This window comes from Coptis chinensis, unplaced genomic scaffold (genome assembly GCF_015680905.1).
Source record: "Coptis chinensis isolate HL-2020 unplaced genomic scaffold, ASM1568090v1 utg136_pilon_pilon, whole genome shotgun sequence".
Classification (NCBI taxonomy): Eukaryota; Viridiplantae; Streptophyta; class Magnoliopsida; order Ranunculales; family Ranunculaceae; genus Coptis; species Coptis chinensis.
This window is the reverse complement of record NW_028238102.1, coordinates 460,913-481,035: the sequence shown is the minus strand read 5'-3', so window position 1 is coordinate 481,035 and position 20,123 is coordinate 460,913. Positions and strand designations below refer to the sequence as shown.

Here is a 20,123-nt window from a genome sequence, read left to right as displayed (position 1 = left end):
ACTAACAAGTGACTGTCTGAAATATTGGCTCGGATATCTTAGACACCCGTGTTTTCTACTCCACCTATAAATATGGAGGGGTTTTCATTTAGATATGAAAAACCTTATTTTAGTTTTTATAATGAAGATATAAAATAGATTTGAAAGTATTGTGTACACTAAATATGTGTGTCAGTATAATTTTGGCTAATGGCTTTGATGAATGGTATGGCTTCGATACCAGAAAGACTGATTTGTTTATCTAACTATACACAAGTGAAACAATAATTTGGGCCTATAAATCCATGGTAATAAGGTCAATTTTCTTAAAGTTGTACCAGTGTAAAAGTTGAAAGTTATAATTTGTTTATAGTATGGTGTAGTTGCAATGAATCTTGTAAACAATAATTTCGCCTTAGTAGTGACGATGTGGTGTTAACAATATTTTGGAAGTGACAAGTACTTTTATATTAATTATTATTATTTTATTTTCTAATTCTATATAACAATCATTTTATAATTATAAAGCATTTGTTTTGCACCCAGAAAAAAAAAACTGTGCGATAGTCGTTGCTAGACATAACACACTGACTTTATATAAGATTCGCCTAATGTACATGTTCCTTTTCTAAAAGTTACAGATTCCTTTCAACTCTCTCCACCTAAAAATATTCTCTAATCTAAAACCCAAATACATTTCCCCCAAAATGTTGTCATCAAGGTTTTGGTAGGGGTTTTGAACTATTAGTAATGACAGAAGTGAAAGTGGTTAATAGCAAGGGGTGTTCTAAAATTTTCGCAGAAGTAGTTTCTCCTTCACTACGTTCTTTTCAACCCATGTCTCCCGCTTCTTCTTCTGTTCCGTCTGTTAAACGCACTGGTGCTTTCTCTGCTCTCATCATTTGTGTTACTGGACTATCTAAAGGTAGTACAATTACTCGTTTTACGGATTTATTGTTTTCAAAAACTTTATTATGAGTGTTTTTAATTATAGAAGCAAGGCAACAAGTGATGGATGCTACGGAGAGATTGGGTGGCCAATACAGTCCTAATCTGCATCCTCAATGCACTCACCTCGTCGTTCAAATATCCTTTTCAACAATTTATGTTTATAGATAGTTACTGCAACCATTGCATCTGTTCTAAGGACCAAAATGCCGGCGTAGATTACGAAATCTTTATGGTTATAGGCATGATGGATTTTTTCCATTTTCTTTCTCCTCAGTTTTTTGGCCTTGCAAGAGTTCTTAACTTTTTTTACAGCTATGGTGGGCGTAAGTTTGAGCACGCTCTGAAGCATGGATTGAGAAATGGCCTCTATGTTGTTACGCTGGGGTGGTTTGTTGATAGTGTTAGAAAGAATGGTGAGTCCAAACAGCTTTTGATATCAGTTTAGTTGTAACTTTAGAGAACTTATTTATTGTTGCTTGTATGTCTAGAATTTCTATAAAAATATAGCTTCTATTGAAGTGAGAAGTTTTTATATAAACGTGTGAGTGTGTGCTAGTTATTTTTAGCGAATGAACTCATTGTGGATATTTCCGCAGTGAGATTGAGTGAGTCGCTTTACAGTGTTAAAAGTGCCGGGGAAAATGGTCTAAACATGAAGTCGAATCACCTGGTCAGGGTCAATGATACTGAGAATTCTTGCCTTCCTGTTGGATTGCGTGAAGATACCAAACACTCCAACAGGACTCAGCAAGCACAGCTACTGTTTTCCGAAAAGGAGTCTGGGACAAGGGCAGATTTGGTTCTATCCGTCAAGTCCATATACGTGGATTCAGAAATTTCTGATGATGTGCGAAGGAAGGTAATTTTGGAGATATCAAGGAACTATTTTCAATTTTAGTTTCAAATCCATGTTTAAGTCATCTTAGAAATACTGCTTTTGAGTTTTAGTTGTAATGTCTGATCGCTTTTAAAGTTAAGCTGAAACAGTAGTAATAAAGGTATTTTGAGAAATTTGCAGAACCTTTACTTTAATGTATGTACTTTGTTGTGGTAGGTTATTGATGCTGCTACTAAAGGAGGTGTTGCAACTATCGATCTTTGGTTTGTTGGCTGCAGCGCAACTCATGTGGTTTGTGAAGGGCCTTCCATTTGGAGATATCTTGGTCACACGGAAAATGTTGTTACTGTAAGTTCCACTGGCAGGATAATCCCATTGAACATACATTTTTGTTGTCTGGGTGATCGGGTGATTGAGTGATTCTGGTCTAAAATCCGTAGTTGGCCATTTGCATATTCTGAATTGGTGCACGTATAATGTAAGAGATGTCGGAAATTGGAATCTGTACTTGGCCTAAATATTGTTTTTTTTTTTTTTTTTTTTTCCAGCCACAGTGGATCTTGAAAACGGTGAAGGAGAATAAATTGCAAAGACTTGTTCACTTGTCTGCTGACCTCGCGAGGCAAGCGTCTGGGATTCTAGAAAATTTTCAGGCTCGACAGGTATTTCTTATGGTTTTCCTCATGCATGTACGGTATCTTGAAAACCTTATGATCATTCTCAAGTTTATATTCAACTTGTATGAAGCACAGCATTTGTTTGGGCTGGTTTTAACTTTTTAAACCATCACAAAACCGCTTAATGTGGATTGTAAGTTTTTATTTGTCATAAAATACTTCCTGCATCCTGGAAGAAGTCATCTGGACAAGTGGACAGCTTGTAGTTTACCATAAATCCAACCAAAAAGTAACAAGAAAAGGAAAAGAACAAGAATATGAATTGAAAACATTTGAAGAGAGAAAGAAAAAAGTTATAGCAGTATGTTCTGTTTCAGGAGACCAATGGGACGGATGGTTCTCAATATGTTATGAGTGTCACGGAGCATCCAATGTATAGTAAAAGTAGAGCAAGCCTTGAAGAGAGGCAACAAATTGTGGATTTGGCAAAAGTTGGAGTTCGTAATCGTCGGCCTCGCCATATGCAGGTTTGCAATTTTTGATATTTATTTTTATTTGGGCTTCTCATATCCCCGTGTTTATTTTTCAAGTCATGTCCAATTTATATCCCCACCAAATTTCAGCCCTTAACTTATTTTTGTATGGGCTTCATGGATGAGTGTCGGACAATTTGCATTTGAATTTAATGTCAACCATGTTCACTGTTTATGTATGTTTATGGTTTGCAGCTCTCCTTTTGTTGAATTCTTTGTGATGACACCAATGAGAGCATCACCAACACACTTCCATAATCGGGTTCTATATGAAGTTTTAGAAATTAAAATAGGAAAACAGACCCCCAATGCACTCCTCTATTTAGAAATTGCTGGAATAGGAGTCGAAAACCAACTGAAATGTAGAACGGTTGGGACGGCACAACTTTACCTGTCCCAATTGGACATAAAGACAGAAGGAAACTTAGCATTTTATATGCCAGAGAAAATTTAAGAATGGAAATTAAATTTTGGATGCCTAAAGTTTAACCATCCCAATTATAGTATAACAAAAGCAATTAAATGGCGTCGGTACATAGGATAGAACGGTACCTTTTTGGCCCCAAAAAATCCTATGTGGCGTTTCTAAACCAGAATTGACTTTGGTGATGGTCTGATGAAAGGAAATATTTTAAAAGGACCTGAAGGCCGGATAATTTTGGAAGCATTAGCAATCCATAGCGTTTCAAGTACATTGTAGCTTGTGCTGATGGCGTGGACCTGAGCATCACTGGATGTCTGAGGCAGGCCAACACGCCTCAATTTTGTTCCTGGCTGAACTTGAGGAACAATGCCACAGACACGGACATTAATTATTATGATAGTATAGAGGATTAAGTGTAATTATGGTTCACTAACTCCAAGCAGACCAGGCATAAGGGGGCAAGTCATACTTCATGCATTCTGCAACAAGATATTATATGTTTCTGTGCTGCATTAATGACCTGATTATTTCTCAGTGAAGTAATGTTTAGCATGCTTAGCATTTAGTAGTTAGGACTGTGCTTTATTCAACAATTTTAACAAAAAAAAAAACAATATATGACTTATTTAATTATATAATTTATTTTGGTCTTAACTACAGAAATTTCAAACTCAGATACGTCCAATTACCCCAAGCATCCTTATGGATTCCATCTGCTGGTCAATTTCAGATCCCACTTCAGCTGCTTGTGTGTACACAGATATTTCTGGTTTTGAAGACCGTGGTGAAAATACCTCTGTATTTTTCGATGCTAGGGGGGATGGAAGGGGTCCGGAAGCTTCATTTGAGAACTTATGTCGACCTCTTAGAGAAAGGTGCTTAAGTTTTATCTTTTATCATATCCATATCTTTTCACTGTCTCTTACAAGGCTCCAGGTGGTGGCTTGAGGCTTACTGTTTGTTGAATTTGGCTACTCTAAGAAATGATTGTAACACACATCACTCAAAAATTTGCATGTTAACCCTATAATTGGTGCCACGATGGTCATTGTCATTTATGTCTGTTTTAGATGGCATGCAATTTTTGTGGTTATTCATGTGTCTAGTGATGATATGTTTTGATCTTTCAGAGCAGCACTCTATGTCCTATCAGGTGTTAATCATTGAGACTTTTTAGGAGTTCCGAACTTTTGGAGTTCCAGCTATATTCTTGTGGTGTACAAACTATTATATGCATATATTTCCAGATTTATTACGCATTCTTTATCTCTTGAGTTGCAACAACAAATGCTTATAACTAATTATTTTCTGATGGACTGTTGATTGCAGTGAAAAATTAGAGAAGATATTCAAAAATCATTTCCTTACCATATTGTTTCCAATTGATCGATTTGGTGAGATGGGTCCTTCTTCTAGGACATTCTTCAGCAATAATGGTTTTACATGTTTGCAAGTGTTGGATTATATTTATACATTTTATCAGGTACGTAGTGAAGAAGTGTGTTACCTCATTCTTCATTTATTTATTTATAATATTGGCATGCATCTTATGTGCGATTATTGTTTCTTACTTTACCCAATATTTTTTTCTTGTTGTACTTTTATTTTCAGGAGAACATGACAGCAGATGAAGTTGCTGTTGCGATTCAGACTGACTCGAAGCATGCTGATCGGCTCCGATCAGTCTATGTCAGTAAAGAATCGCTAGAAAGTGGTAATGTGCGATTCAAACGGATCAATTTCCTGGGGACCAGAAGAAGTTTTGAAATGCTGAAACGTGTAGGTGGGGATAACAATAGCAATGTTTATGAGCTTTTAATCAGAGCATGATATAATTTTATAGAACTTTTGACTTGGATCCTGGTGGGTGAGTTAGGTAGCCAAAACTGTGGAATCAGCTACTAATTATGCACATGAAGGTTGGACATCATTCTGTCTGTACAAGATTGAGGTGGATCCGTGGATATTACTTGTCGTGTTGATTTAGACCTCTGCATTTAGTTAAAGAGTTATGTCTAATCTCCACAACACTGGATCAAGGGAATGAGGTGGATCCGTGGATTTACTTGTCGTGTTGATTTAGACCTCTGCATTTAGTTAAAGAGTTCTGGTCTAATCTCCACAACACTGGATCAAGGGAATAGATCCTCTGCACCTCTGCAAACTTGCACCTCCCACCATCGAGTATCATTTTATACGAGTGTGTGATACGTGTATATTTTTCTGAGAAACAAATTCTTTACTTGACTTTGTTAATATTTTGTACTGTAAATTCACACGTTTTTCTTCATTATAAATGACGATATCATTCCCATATCTGTTTTTCGTTTCTTCTATTTTCACATGTTAATATGCCATGATGAAATTCGCTGTTACTGACGTAAAACACAGGGCAGAAAAGTTTAAAGACGGTCACTGACTCAGACAAGTGTAGCACTAGAAATCGATATCTAACCAAACACCAAATCAAAAAAACACCGACCAATTTAAGGAGAAACATTAAATATTCGACATCAAATTATGCCATATAACACACGCGTTGAATTCTCTTTTTTCTTTTCTTTCCCAATCTCTTGTATTAGAAAAATTGTATGCGAGCACGAGAGAGAGATTTGATACAGCACCTGGAACCAAATTTTGGTTGATTTGGTTTTTGGTTTGGTGTTTTTTTGGTATTTTTATCAACATGTGTCTCTGCTCTGCTGATGATAAAAAAACACCAAATTATTATAAAATTGATACTTATGTTAGGATAGTATCTCACCTAAAGATGCTCTCATTACTGTTTTGGTGTCCGAAAAGCTAATAGAACATAGGATAAAAAAACAAGTAAAACGTTGGGCCCGAAATTTGATAGGCCCAATAACATTAAAACAACAGTCAACAGGTATACATCGCAAGTTTTTGCTCTTTGCGCGCGAACATTTTTTTATTCTCCGTGAAATCAACCCCAATCTAATTTCCTGTAGAGGATTTATAAGGTGCAGTAAAAAAAACATAAAGAAATCCATCTTACCAATGCAAAAGGAAATCACCTAAATAGTAAGAACCAATTCTCAAGCTGTTTTATCAGGTGTTTTTAAATTAATTAATTAAATTTTGATTGTGATGATTTGTAAGGAGGGATTGTTTTTGTCTGATGCCAAGTAGTGGAGGGAAATCAATGTGGTACGCTTGCTTAAATATCTACTATTTTTATTTACAATGCTCCCCAATCTAACATATTATCCATCTCTCAATCTCTCACACAAGAATCAACGGCCCAAAACCAAATAAAACTTGTAATCAAAATATATCCATAATAAAACCATCAAATTCCTCACCTACTTGCCTACTTTCTGTATAAATAAAAGTTAAACATCTGGACTAGTGACACGTACGTTTTCTGAATTCTCTCAGTTACCATCGGGTTTTGAACCTCTACACGCCTCGAAACTTACAAATTGTGACACAAACCCTAAATATTCATTCACAACCTTTTTTCAACACTTAAAATTTCTTATTGGGAGTACAATGGAATGTACAATTTATTCAATTCCAGCCTTCATATTATTTTTCTTGATGTTTATACTAATCTATTTGATAGCCTACTTTATTGTATTCAAAAATTGGAGTAACAAAATCCGTCCCGAAGCATCAAGTTGTTTAATCTCATTAGCCCATGGTACACCAGCAGTTTTCTTAGCCACTTTCTCAATTTCATCACATACCCAACGTGGATTCGCTGTTCCAAATACTGTATTCCAAAACATTGTTCTTGATTACAGTATTGGTTACTTTTTAACTGACTTATTCCATTACTTATATTTCTTCCCTAATGATGTTTTATTCATTGGACATCATTTAGCAACTCTATTTGTGTTTGTTACTTGTCGGTATCTTGTTTTTCATGGGGCGTTTGCTATTTTACTACTTCTTGTTTTGGCAGAAATTACTAGTGCTTGTCAGAATACGTGGACACTTGCTAGTATACGAAGAAGGGATGTTCCTGTTGCTGCTAGATTGTTTGAGGTGATGTCGCCGTGGTTTTACGCGTTTTATTCCCTTGTTAGAGGGTTGGCAGGACCTATGTTTGTTTACGAAATGGCTGTGTTTTATTTGAGTGGGAAGGCGGATAATGTGATACCTAGATGGATTTCTGTCTCGTGGATTGTGGTGGTTGTAATGGCCATTTCAGTAAGTATATTGTGGGTTGGGAATCTTTGGGTTGATTTGTATACAGAGAAGAAGAAGAGGAGGAGGAGGAATATGAGTGTGGAGAAGAAAGTCAGATAGGCTTATTAGATACACTACACACTTAGTTGAAATTGGGCATTATTTGGTGATAATGGAATTGTTTGTGATTCCATTTTAGAATACTGGGCTGTGGGGGATAATGGTGGTTGATTTGTCAATTTGCATCTAACTTTGTATTATCATCAGAGGTTGTTTTGGGTGATGATTATGTTCAAATGTTCAATACACCATATGCTTATGGAAAGGATATTTTTATGATATCAAACAGATTTTCGCCTACTGCAAATACTTTTCCATTATTCTGTATTGTTTAAGTTCTTGATTGGTTTGTTTGCTTTGCTTCCTTGAGGCTGGATTTTTTTTTTACACGAGGGATTCAGTTCAACAATTGAGATCTTGACATGCTTTTTACTGTTCATTTTCGTAACCTTGTTGCCATTCCAACAAGTTTGTTGTTTAGGCTCTGTTGTATCATAAGTACACTTAAGCATTAGCGTGATATTATAGTTTAGTCCAATGAGAGCTTATACAGTTACACTAAGCCCATGTAATTAGGTTGTGATTTTTGGCGAAGATGATCAATCTCCATGCCTTGGAGCCTCGGAGGTCAGCACAAAGATCATCTCGTTTTGAAATTCTAACTGCTAAAAAAGACTGAGGAATCATGTAAAATTGACGACTGGGTTGAATGTTGCGATAGATTTGGAAATGTGTGAAGTTTTGGAGCTACCTGAGGCTTCAATAGTCAGTAGGACGATCTCTGTTGTGTCAAGATCGGCATCGTCAAAAAGCTCAGTCAGACGCTTTTCTGAAAAAGCTCAGTCGGACGCTTTTCTGACAAGGTGTGGTTTAGAAGTATAACCCAAGTAGGTGTTTTCAAGGATTTTGTTCTATTAGCTCCATGTAGGTGAAACAGAGCCTAATGAAAAAAGTTGAGCTACTGTACTGTTGATAAATGAAAAATGGGAGTGATCCAACCAACCTTGTTTGCATATCATTGAAAAATACTTAGTCTAATATTGGTGCGTCAATTACCTATTATGACAAAGCTAAAAGATATCTTGATCTGGAGAACAACAGTTTTAGAGCTCGTATAAGATGCTTGCAAAGTTACAAGAGCACTTTTCTTGGCTTGCAGAGTTAGCTCTTGCTTCAGAGTAGGCCGGTTATAATCTTTGAGCTATGATATTATAATCTCAATCATGATTCTATCTTTTTGAAAAATTGTAAGCCATGTCTCATTGTAGCATGTTTATGATGCTTAATGCCTTAACCAGGGAGCAAACTCCCCAAGGCTGTTGGAAAATAATAGCTCCACGTCTCAGGCTGTAAAAACACTGAGATCTGCAATGAGGCTCCTACTTCAATTTTTTAAAATTTCTGCCTAACCATTGTTATCTATTTTATCAATGCCATGCAGGCCTAGTTATCGGAATCTATCCTCCGTAAGGAACTGCCTTCCAGATGTGCCAATATTGGCTTTGACAGCCACAGCTGTTCCTAAGTGAGTATCCTGATGTGTCCTTTTCCTGGAATGTGTGGTATAGTAAGGCTGTTGTTGTCCCTATTATTGTGTTTTCAAATCCAAATCTTTCCTTGTGAAGTAAGTCGAATTGAAGGACACCGCCTGCTATCATGCGTTTACCTGAGAAATGCTTACACTGGTCAACAGAATTTAAAATTTTGTGTGTTGTAGTTGTCTATACTTTGGGAAATTATTCTCGGCTTTTTTTTTCTTCCTTTACCTAATTTGGAGACAAATTTGTGAACTACTGCATAGTGCATACTGCTCTATGTACGATTTTCTTGGGATCATGCATATTCTAGCGGTGCTGTGGGTGCGTTAGTGCGTATAGGGTTGCAAAGTGCCAAAAGAGTACCAATTGTCAATTGAAGCAAGACATAAACTCTGGCTATGAATTTGTTCCAGAATTATCGATGATTTTTTTTTGATGTCGATGAAAATCCTTTTGTACCATCCTATGAAAAAGGCTCTTTCCCGCCAGTAAGCAGACTTACTCAGTAGAACTATGATGTCTCATTACCTCATTACCACAGCTGCTGAAGATCGATTTACCTAGTTTTGGAATCGTGATGATGAAGCAAGTCTTTCAGAGAAAATATATCAATATATGTAGTGAGATAATGAGATGAGTAAACTTTTCAGCATATTGGGGTGTGGGGCCTTTTGTTGAACAAGTTGACAAACTTATAAGCATGATGGACGTTCCCTTTTGTTTCTACTGTTTTTTTATTTATTTAATTATTTAAATGAGGGTATCTAGCCTTGCAAGAGTCCTTTACTTTTTCTACAGCTATGGTGGCCGTAAGTTTGAGCACGTTCTGAAGCATGGATTGAGAAATGATCTCTATGTTGTCACCTTGGGGTGGTTTGTTGACAGTGTTAGAAAGAATGGTGAGTCCAAACAGCTTTTGGTATCAGTTCAGTTGTAACTTTAGAGAGCTCATTTATTATTGCTTGTATGTCTAGAATTTCTATAAAAATTTAGCTTCTATTGAGGTGAGAAGTTTTTATATAGACGTGTGAGTGTGTGCTAGTTATCCTTTAGCGAATGAACTCATTGGGATATTTCTGCATTGAGATTGAGAGAATCACTTTACTGTGTTAAAAGTGCCGAGGAAAATGGTCTAAACACGAAGTCGAATCGCCTGGTCAGGGTAAATGATACTGAGAATTCTTGTCTTCCTGTTGGATTGCGTGAAGATAACAAACACTCCAACAGGACTCAGCAAGCACAGCTATCTGGAAAAGAGTCTGGGACAAGGGCAGATTTGGTTCTCTCCGCCAAGTCCATATACGTGGATTCAGAAATTTCTGATGGTGTGCGAAGGAAGGTAATTTGGAGATTTAAAGCAACTATTTACAATTTTAGTTTCGAATCCATGTTTAAGTCATCTTAGAAATACTGCTTTTGAGTTTTAGTTGTAATGTCTGATCGCTTCTAAAGTTAAGCTGAAACAGTAGTTATAAAGGTTTTTTGAGAAATTTGCGGAACCTTTACTTTAATATATGTATTTTGTTGTGGTAGGTTATTAATGCTGCTACAAAAGGAGGTGTTGCAACTATCGATCTTTGGTTTGTTGGCTGCAGCGCAACTCATGTGGTTTGTGACGGGCCTTCCATTTGGAGATATCTTGGCCACAGCAAATGTTGTTACTGTAAGTTCCACTGGCGGGATAATCCCATTGAACATACATTTTTATGGTCTGGGTGATCGGGTGATTCTGGTCTAAAATCTGTAGTTGGCCATTTGCATATTCTGAATTGGTGCATGTATAATGTAAGAGATGTCAGAAATCGAAATCTGTACTTGGCCTAAATGTTTCTTATTTTTTTTCAGCCACAGTGGATCTTGAAAACGGTGAAGGGGATAAAGTTGCAAAGATTTGTTCACTTGTCTGCTGACCTCACGAGGCAAGCGTTTGGGATTCTAGAATTTTTTGAGGCTCGACAGGTATCTTTTCTGATGGTTTTCCTCATGCATGTAGGATATCTTGAAAACCTTATGATCATTTTCAAGTTTATATTCAACTTGTATGAAGCACATCATTTGTTTGGGCTGGTTTTAACTTTTTAAACCATCACAAAACCTCCTAATGTGGATTGTAAGTTTTTATTTGTCGTAAAATACTTCCTGCATCCTGGAAGAAGTCATCTGGACAAGTGGACAGCTTGTAGTTTACCATAAATCCAACCAAAAAGTAACAAGAATATGAATTGAAAAAATTTGAAGAGAGAAAAAAAAAAAGTTATTGGAGACTCATGGGACGGATAGTCCTCAATATGTTATGAGTGTCATGGAGCATCCAATGTATAGAAAGGGTAGAGCAAGCCTTGAAGAGACGCAACAAATTGGGGATTTGGCAAACCTTGGAGTTCGTAATCGGCGGCCTCGCCATATGCAGATATGCAATTTTTGATATTCATTTTTATTTGGGCTTTTCATATCCCCGTATTTATTTTTCAAGTCATGTCCAATTTATATCCCCACCAAAATTCAGCCCTTAACTTATTTGTGTATGGGCTTCATGGATGAGTGTCGGACAATTTGTATTTGAATTTAATGTCAACCATGTTCACTGTTTATGTATGTTTATGGTTTGCAGCTCTCTTTTTGTTGAATTCTTTGTGATGACACTAGTGAGAGCATCACCAGCGCACTTCTATAATTGGGTTCTATATGATGTTTTAGAAATTAAAATAGGAAAACAGACCCCCAATGCACTCCTCTATTTAGAAATTGCTGGAATAGGAGTTGAAAACCCGACGGTCATTGTCATTCATGTCTGTTTTAGATGGCATGCAATTTTTGTGGTTATTCTCGTTTCTAGTGATGATATGCTTTGACCTTTCAGAGCAACACTCTATGTCCTATCAAGTGTTATCATTGAAACTATTTAGGAGTTCTGAACTTTTGGAGTTCCAGCTATATTCTTGTGGTGTACAAACTATTATATGCATATATTTTCTAATTTATCTCTTGGAGTTGCAACAATAATAGATGTTTGTAACTAATTCTTTCTAATGGACTGTTGATTGCAGTGAAAAATTAGAGAAGATATTCAAAAATCATTTCCTTACCATATTGTTTCCAATTGATCGATTTGGTGAGCAATAATGGGTTTACATGTTTGCAAGTGTTGGGTTATATTTATACATTTTATCGGGTATGCAGTGAAGAAGTGTGTTACCTCATTCGTCATTTATTTATTTATTATATTGGCATGCATGTAAGTGCGATTCTTGTTTCTTAGTTTACCCAATTTTTTTTTTCTTGTTGTACTTTTCTTTTCAGGAGAACATGACAGCAGATGAAGTTGTTGCTGCGATTCATACTGATTCGAAGCGTGCTGATCGGCTTCGATCAGCCTATGTCAGTAAAGAATAGCTAGAAAGTGATAATGTGCAATTCAAACGGGTCAGTTTCTTGGGGACCAGAAGAAGTTGTGAAATGCTGAAACGTGTAGGTGGGGATAACAACAGCGATGTCTACGAGCTATTAATCAGAGGCTGATATAATTTTATAGGACCGTTGTGGGCGAGTTAGAGAGTTATGTCTGTACTCTGTAGAAGGTTGAGGTGGATATAACTTGTCATTCACTAGTTTTCGAACCCGTTCTATGAACGGGTGCCGTTATATTAAATTATTATGAAAATTATAATAACTATGTGGAGCTGTGGAGCTATGAGGTATAAATATTATATTGGTTTTTACTTTGTTTTTTTATGTGGGTGGTTCTTTGTCTTTTCCAGTTCGATTGTGTAACTGTTATCCACATATTCTATGTAGAGCTATGAGATATGTATATTATATTTTCTTTTACTTAATTTTTTATGTGGACGGTTCTTTATCTTCTCAAGTTCGATTGTGTAACTGTTATCTACATGTTATATGTAGAGCTATGAGATATGGATTTTATATTGGCATTCACTTAATTTTTTATGTGATTCCTATGAATGTCATTAATTAATATATCTCGCTGTCACGTAATATTGTTTCAATCTAGTTATTAGATAATTATACTGGGCTACACAATAAATAAATTATGATTGAGCATTTAGTAATGGTTTCTTGCTGTTTAGCAAAAAAGTGTTAATCTTTTCAAGTTTACATCCATTATCAGCTATATTTTGTATGTTTATGTAAATCAATTGGGAAATAAGTAATTATTGACAAAGTAGAGGTGTAAATTGAAGGTGGCCGAAAACTGTAAGATTTGAGGAGAAAGGTTATTCGGGGGTTGCATTATCCCACAACTCTTTCGTTGTACATAGAACTTGTTGTTGATTGGACATGATGTTATTTTTCATTTTTTTAATGTAAATGGTGTAAATTTATAAAATTTTGTAATGGCAGAAAGTAAAAGCAACGAACAGCAGCTGTACAGAATAAATGTTATAAATGCATCTCTGTTGCTCTTTCTGATTATGTATTGATCTTATGGGATAACTTGTTGTAAAAGAGACAATAACTGATTTTCATATTTCACTTTTCAAGTGAATTGAAGTTTTTATTTCTTCTTTCTATGCATGTTTCATTGTTTTTTTCTAGGATAAAATAGAAGATGATGTAAGGAAACCAACATGAATATTTTGTGCCATGGCACTTACCTTATCACCATGCTGAAATCACTGGCCTCATTGTGTTGATGAACTTGGCTTGAGGTTTTATAAGGAATGGTGAATTTATAAGGAAGGGCGGGAATAATTTGATGCATTCTAGGCAAGTGTTACCTCTTGTGCACTTTACATCTATCTTTATGTTTGCCTATGGAGCAAAGAAGTATGCATATATTACTCGGTGTCATTTGCCAACAGGGCATAATTTTGAATTATTAGGATTAACAACTATCTTAACTTTAATGTATAAATTTGTACTTATTAAGAGTTTTGATACATCAGTAGATTTAAATTGTAGGTTAAAATGTTAAATAAGTGGGTCGGTGTAAATTTACTGCTTTGAAAATAAGACATATTGTAAACATTTGTCTATGAGCTTCAAATGGGCTTTGAAATAGGTTATGCTATTTTGGTTTGGTCTTTGGTTATTTTTCAATTTTGTTTTTTTCGGTTTATTTTGTTTTTTTTATTTGTCATTGAAAGACGACGTTAACTGAGATTTAATTGTTTAAACACACAAAAAAAAAAAAAAAAAAATTATGATGTTTGAAGTTTGTTTTGGTTAAAGTGTAGAAGTTCTTTCGTCATCATTCCTTACACCTCCAGCCACAAAACAATTTCCCCTAAACTCCTAGTTGTCGTTCTCTGCTCTCTTGGTTTCATATTCGTTGTAGTCTTACTTATCTACTACCGTAGACGCCATAGATGGGTAAGTTTCTTTAGTTAAATATTGTTTTAGTCCAATTGCTTGAGATACTTAAGAGACAAAATGGGTTGAGTTGTATATGTGCATGTGTTGGGGATTTGGGTGTTATCTTTATCCTAATTTATGTTTTGGCTGAATTGAATATTTTATATTTGATTTGACAGGTTTAGTAGTGGATCTGCGTCAGGAGTAATATTTCAGATTATGGATTTGGAAGACAACTGTGTGGCTTTGCAAACACAGAAAAGTATAGCAAAGTCCAATGATGAAGCACATATGGTAGTTTTGGATATTGTTAAGAAATATTAACTGCTGTTTTGTTAGTTTTAAAAATTTGGTGTTAGTTTTTATGTTTTTGGAGGGCACTTTTTTATGTTTTGAAATGTAATATGTTTTGATACTTTGCATGTTTGAAAAAAACTTATACTATGGCATATGCTTATATTATTGGATATAGCTTGGCTACTGGTAGAGTATATGAGAAATGGTTTACTCACGATCTTTGAAAACGAAAGAGATAAAAGAGCACTATTTTTGATATTTAGGCATTCTTTTAGGCTCATATATATTTCTAAATATGTTTTTTTTTTAGTTATTGGGAGATGATGTTCGGAATCCTCAAGTATGTGCTGTTTGACCCACTTAACTACTCGTTATAAGATTTAATTTTTCATTGCTTCCTCCACTAAATTTGGATTAATGTCCGTCTATTTTTAGGTTCATTCGTTTCAGGCATGAATTTCAGTGAAATCAGAAGACTTGTTTTGTAATGCTGCAGTTCGAATAGCACATTAACTACAAATATATTTCAAAACAACATTATTTTGCTACAAATGAAATAAATAAATGAAATTAATGCATATCTAAAGTTTAAAATAAGCGTTTAACAGAAAAAAAATACTATGTGACCAACATAATAAAATTTTGGTATTCAAGTACTAATCCTCATGGTTTTCTTTTCTTTATTATGGAACTCTCCATGCCCTTCATTCCTTTAATTTTTTCTTCGAGATAATATATTTTATCTTTGTTGTGTTTATCATCAACCAAACAATCTAGCATAATATTTTTGAGGATGTCGAGTTGATTATGTTTCTCTTCAACTTCTATTATTTTCTTCATAAGTTCTTTGAAATTAAAGTCTTCAATTTCCATATCACGTTCATCATTTATAAACTGTATTGTGTAAAAAGCTGCTGAATCCTCTGCTTTTGCAACAGAATATGTGGTGCTTCCATCAATTTCTTTAACAATGATGTCTTCATTGTTAAAGAAAAAGTGTTTCGGCACCTTTAATGTTACAGTGCTTTTGAATCGTCCGGCTCTCTAATTTTGTGTTGTAGGATCGGATCTTGTTGAATGTTAAGTTACTCTTCTAGAATTTCCTTTAACATTTTTTTTTACATAAGCTGTAATTTTCATACGCCATTATCTGCAATAGACATAATAAAATGAAGTCAATAAATAATTGTAAATAATGGAGAAGAGGAAGAAAATAGCCTATCTGGTTTTTCGATATGTGTAGTTCAATTGTTTTTTTTTAGGTTAATAGATTATGTTTTACTAAGTGATTGGAAGTTCACTTTTTGTAGAATTATAGTTTTGTATATATCTTAAATTTTGATATTTTGGAACATCGAGTTTCTCTTTTTTTGCAGTCTCCACTCTATTAGGACCCAGGATTATGACACGTGTTGGGTAATTTGAAATGTGGATTTTGAGTTTTATGGTGTGTGCACGTGAAAAACGTGTGAGGGGTAGTTGTGGCATTTTGAAAGGGCATAACACCAGACACACCACAATAGATGGTCAAACTTGGTAAATGATGGTTAACTAACAATAGGGTTACCTAAAGCTAAGAAATGTAAAAATGTGGGTCCAACGCAAATACCTATATTATTGGAACGGCCTAAAGCTAAATCACCTTATTTTAAATTAGATTTTTTTTTTTAATTAGGTAGAAGCTTTTGGCTTTTAGAAACCTCTAAGTTTACTATTACTGTTGGGCCTAGGCCCAACAAATTTGGTAACATATGTTTTAAGCGGGTATTGTATTTCAAATTCTATTCAAATTTGATTTGCTACCTCTTTTTCACACTAAATTGCTCCAATCTTCATGGTAAGATATGTATCTGATTATGTGGATGTGTTCTCAAGAATTGGATCGTTAGCTTTTCTCTTAATTTTCTCATTCACATTTTTTAGGCGACGGGAAGTCTGTTATGGAATGGGCAACCAAGTCTAAGGTTGTTGCTGGTGCAGCTCAATGCTCAAGTGAAATTCTGATTCAGATCAACTTGCTTGGGGTTCAGGTTATCGTGTAAAGAATCTAGTGGTCCTACGCTTCACTGCACTACACTGCCACTCAATTACTTGAAATCGATAAAAATTTGAAACCAAAGAAATCCTATCCATGAAAATTCATTCTCTATTTTTTGAAACGTCATGACTCTTTAAGTTTCAGCATTCATGGCGTTTCAAGCTCAAGATAATGTATCGTTTCCTTCTCCATTCCTTCGACATTCTAGATTCTCAGCTTCTCCATTGAAATTCAAGTTTGAGAGGAAAAAGCTCACACTGAATTCTAAAGCGAAAAAATAAGACAAAGAGGTATTGGTTTTCACTCATTTTCATTATTACTGCTGTTGAAACTGAAATTGCTATTGATTTTGTGCCAAGATTATTTGATTGATGCACATGTTTCTATTGGTGATGGCTTTTCTTTCAGTGGATGTATTGCTTATCTTCATGAGGACTGTAAGCATCGTTTTTCTGATTTATAGGTTTTAATTAGTTAACCCAGAAACTTGTGGTGGTTTATACTTTATAATCCATAGGTGGAAGACTTTCAATCTCAAACGATGGACCTTCACGACTGATCCTTGGACATGGTTATTTGAACACATTTTTACATTCAGTTCATTATATCCATACACATTATCTTGACACAAATTAAAAGATGGAGCATAAGAGTTACACGCTCATATGACCCAATCACGAATGTGCATACTTCTTACATTTCGTGATCGTGTTTGTTAAAATGGTTTAAGAGCTGTGTTGCACGGGTACCGGCCGAGACACACGGGGACACTCGGAGATACGACATTTTCGGTTAAAATATGGAGTGTCCGACTTCGAGTCGGCTTCCATTTTGCGATTACCAAAAACCGCAGTTTAAGAGTATGGCAAGGTAAGCTCTTCCTCCATTTTTAAAGGTCATATAGGATTCTTTGTTGCCAAAAGGATTTCTTTATGATATGCTCCTTTCTCGGGGAAAATTCATTCGACTTAACATTGTCCCTATATATCGCCCGATTAAGTGCTTTTTCTTTTTTCTCTTCACATATGTCAAATTGGTTTTCATTTATAGGCTGTGGAAATTAAGATTACAGGACTTCATATTCAATTATGGTGGACTATCGGTAGCATTTGTTTTTGTTTTGAACTGGGATTACATTTGTATGTCCTCCATCTTTAGCGTAATATGTTTATTACTTTTATTCTAACCCTTTTTCCTTGAGCTCGGTCCGACATCATGATGTTACTTTCGAGGTCGTGGCTGAAAGGGCAATTCGAAATCTCTATGTGATTATCACGCTCCGACCACAGGCGAAATGATTCCTTTGTTAAGTAATTATTTCAAGTGAGTTGCCAATCATCCGTGATCAAACCTGGTTTTACATGACAAAATTCTGTTTTGAGGAACTTGGATCACGTTGGTTTTAAGTAAGGTATGGCATGGAGATTGGCGGGGCCAATATTTGTTCGATCAAGACTTAGAGATGGGATTTGAAAAGATTGTAAAGATAGCACATGCTTGTGGTGGTAACTATATAATTTGGAGGCTCTTAAATGAATCTTTATTACTAATTCTTCACCTAAAATTACCAAATGAAAACTTGTACCGCGTTTTTAAGCAGCAGGATGCTCTCTAAATTGAAGGTTGAGGTCGATTGGGTTAACCAAATTTTTTCATTTTTCTTACTATATAAGGAGTATCTGAAAAATGTGATATGTTGTTTCAAAAAAGGGAGCAATCGATTGGAGAGGATGGATGCATTTCTCGAGTGGTCACTTCCATACACGGGATTGACAACCATGATGCTAATCGGTAATTTTGTTCTCGCCATTATGTTTTCTTCTTTGGAACTGAATAAGAGTTTGACTGTACATGCATGTTTAAAAGGCAACTGCATCTATGAGAGGAATGAATTTCTTATCTTTCATAGCTGACCTGTACCGCTATAGGGGACTCACTTATGAGTTATCCCCGATGAAGAAGTCATCCTTAGAATACTACGACAAGTAACTCATCTCTTACTTCCCATTGGACCATCTATGTAGATATAGCCATTCATTCACTATGTTGGTGTTTCTATTTGTCTGCGCGTTTTACCATAGGTGTATTTATGCGAGGTAGGGCAGCTGTACAGTAGCGATAAATTATAGAATAATATGCTTGAGTGATACTTGAAGCAAGCTATTTCGCACTAACAAGTTAGTGTCCCTCTTGGCAAGAACCATATTGACCCTCACCTTAAATACAATCGATTTTTATTTCAATGTGATGGCATGAGTTGTCTATTTGAAGAGAGTTCATGTATAAACTCCTACCCTTGTGTATCTAATTAACTGGGTCCTAATAGCTCAGCATGTACTCCAAGAAAATATTGGACATGTATTGAATCTTTAGTTTTTGCTATAATAATAAAATGATCTTACTTCCGAGCGTAGTGACTTCGATATATACAAGGTCTCAGTTTTGGTTATCTTTACTAACTGGATTGGGACATTTCAGCCTTTGTATTGCATGCAAAACAAAAAGCTGTTGGATGATAAGTCTTTTGAATATTCAATTTCCGTGATATAGACATTATGTGTAACTTGCATATATTCCATGGAATATTAGGTGGATGAATGGTCGACATTTAAGAGCTCTACCTTGAGCAGTTTAGTCAAGCTTTTGGGTGAACAATGGAAGGTTCTTTGGTATCCTCATAGAATCGGAAGGAACATTTGTACAGGTTGGATTATGGATTCATTTTTTTTTACCTTAAAACTGATTTTTCATTATTACTTGCTATTCAAAGTGTTAATGTTTTTGATTTGGTTACAGATTCAGATAAAGTTTTATCAAAATTGCTCTCGTATCCCTTGCATTCTACTTTGGCTAGGTACCCTATCTTTTCTCCTATGCGTAATGTTTATTTTTATGCTGTTGTCGAAGACAACGTAAATAGTGTTGAATTTTGAGGCCAAGGTCGTCTTAGAAATCTGCTTCTTAGTTTACTTGTTCATTTAGTATAGTACTTATTATTTTGTGAATGCATATTAGAAATAGAAAAATGTTGTTAAAGGAGGCTCAAGGTGTCTTTAGTAATGGGGTTTGCAGTCCTGAAGGTAAACCTGTTTTAAAAGATAAGCTTTTAAGTCGCTACCCATCCATTGCTCGGCATACGACAATGGAGAGCTCAACGCCAGACTTGAAGAAGGTCACACCGGTTGGCAAAATGGGTTAAGAGCTTTGGCAAATCAATGAAGCCTTGAGGTTGGTTTTAGTAGATGAACGCCAGAGCTTTTCTCCTTACCACCCTTCGAACATGGTTTTGTTTTGTGCAAAATACTTCAACCCGGAATATTACTTGTGCAAGAATTGTACTAATATTGAAAGGGTGAAGGAAAAAAACATTACTTGTG

The 20,123-nt window shown here is 35.4% G+C and overlaps 2 protein-coding genes and 1 pseudogene across 7 annotated transcripts; all 3 read left to right on the top strand.

The window, feature by feature from the left end:
* Positions 1-548: 548 nt before the first annotated feature.
* LOC147474063 (uncharacterized) lies at positions 549-5,658 on the top strand. Its single transcript, XM_086586765.1, has 10 exons — positions 549-904; positions 974-1,066; positions 1,242-1,343; positions 1,527-1,789; positions 1,985-2,116; positions 2,317-2,430; positions 2,763-2,912; positions 4,003-4,217; positions 4,672-4,825; positions 4,954-5,658. The coding sequence occupies exons 1-10, from the start codon at positions 730-732 to the stop codon at positions 5,170-5,172; spliced, it is 1,617 nt and encodes a 538-aa protein (XP_086442891.1). The 5' UTR covers positions 549-729; the 3' UTR covers positions 5,173-5,658.
* A 1,066-nt stretch (positions 5,659-6,724) lies between these two features.
* On the top strand, positions 6,725-7,864 carry LOC147474062 (TLC domain-containing protein At5g14285 pseudogene; annotated as a pseudogene). The gene has a single exon (XR_015210151.1). The product of XR_015210151.1 is annotated as a TLC domain-containing protein At5g14285 pseudogene (transcript).
* Positions 7,865-10,176: 2,312 nt separating this feature from the next.
* On the top strand, positions 10,177-12,963 carry LOC147474061 (uncharacterized). 5 transcript variants are annotated; one of them, XR_015210155.1, is made up of 5 exons: positions 10,177-10,257; positions 10,323-10,434; positions 10,629-10,758; positions 10,941-12,267; positions 12,396-12,957. XR_015210155.1 is itself a non-coding variant. In XM_086586743.1 (4 exons), the coding sequence occupies exons 1-4, from the start codon at positions 10,262-10,264 to the stop codon at positions 12,486-12,488; spliced, it is 510 nt and encodes a 169-aa protein (XP_086442869.1). In that variant the 5' UTR covers positions 10,182-10,261; the 3' UTR covers positions 12,489-12,941. The 5 variants fall into 5 exon arrangements, 1 of the variants encoding a protein (XP_086442869.1); XR_015210154.1 differs by having other exon boundaries at positions 10,182-10,434; positions 10,947-11,054; positions 12,143-12,267; positions 12,396-12,963; XR_015210153.1 differs by having other exon boundaries at positions 10,182-10,434; positions 10,941-11,054; positions 12,143-12,207; positions 12,396-12,945.
* The last annotated feature ends 7,160 nt before the right edge of the window (positions 12,964-20,123 follow it).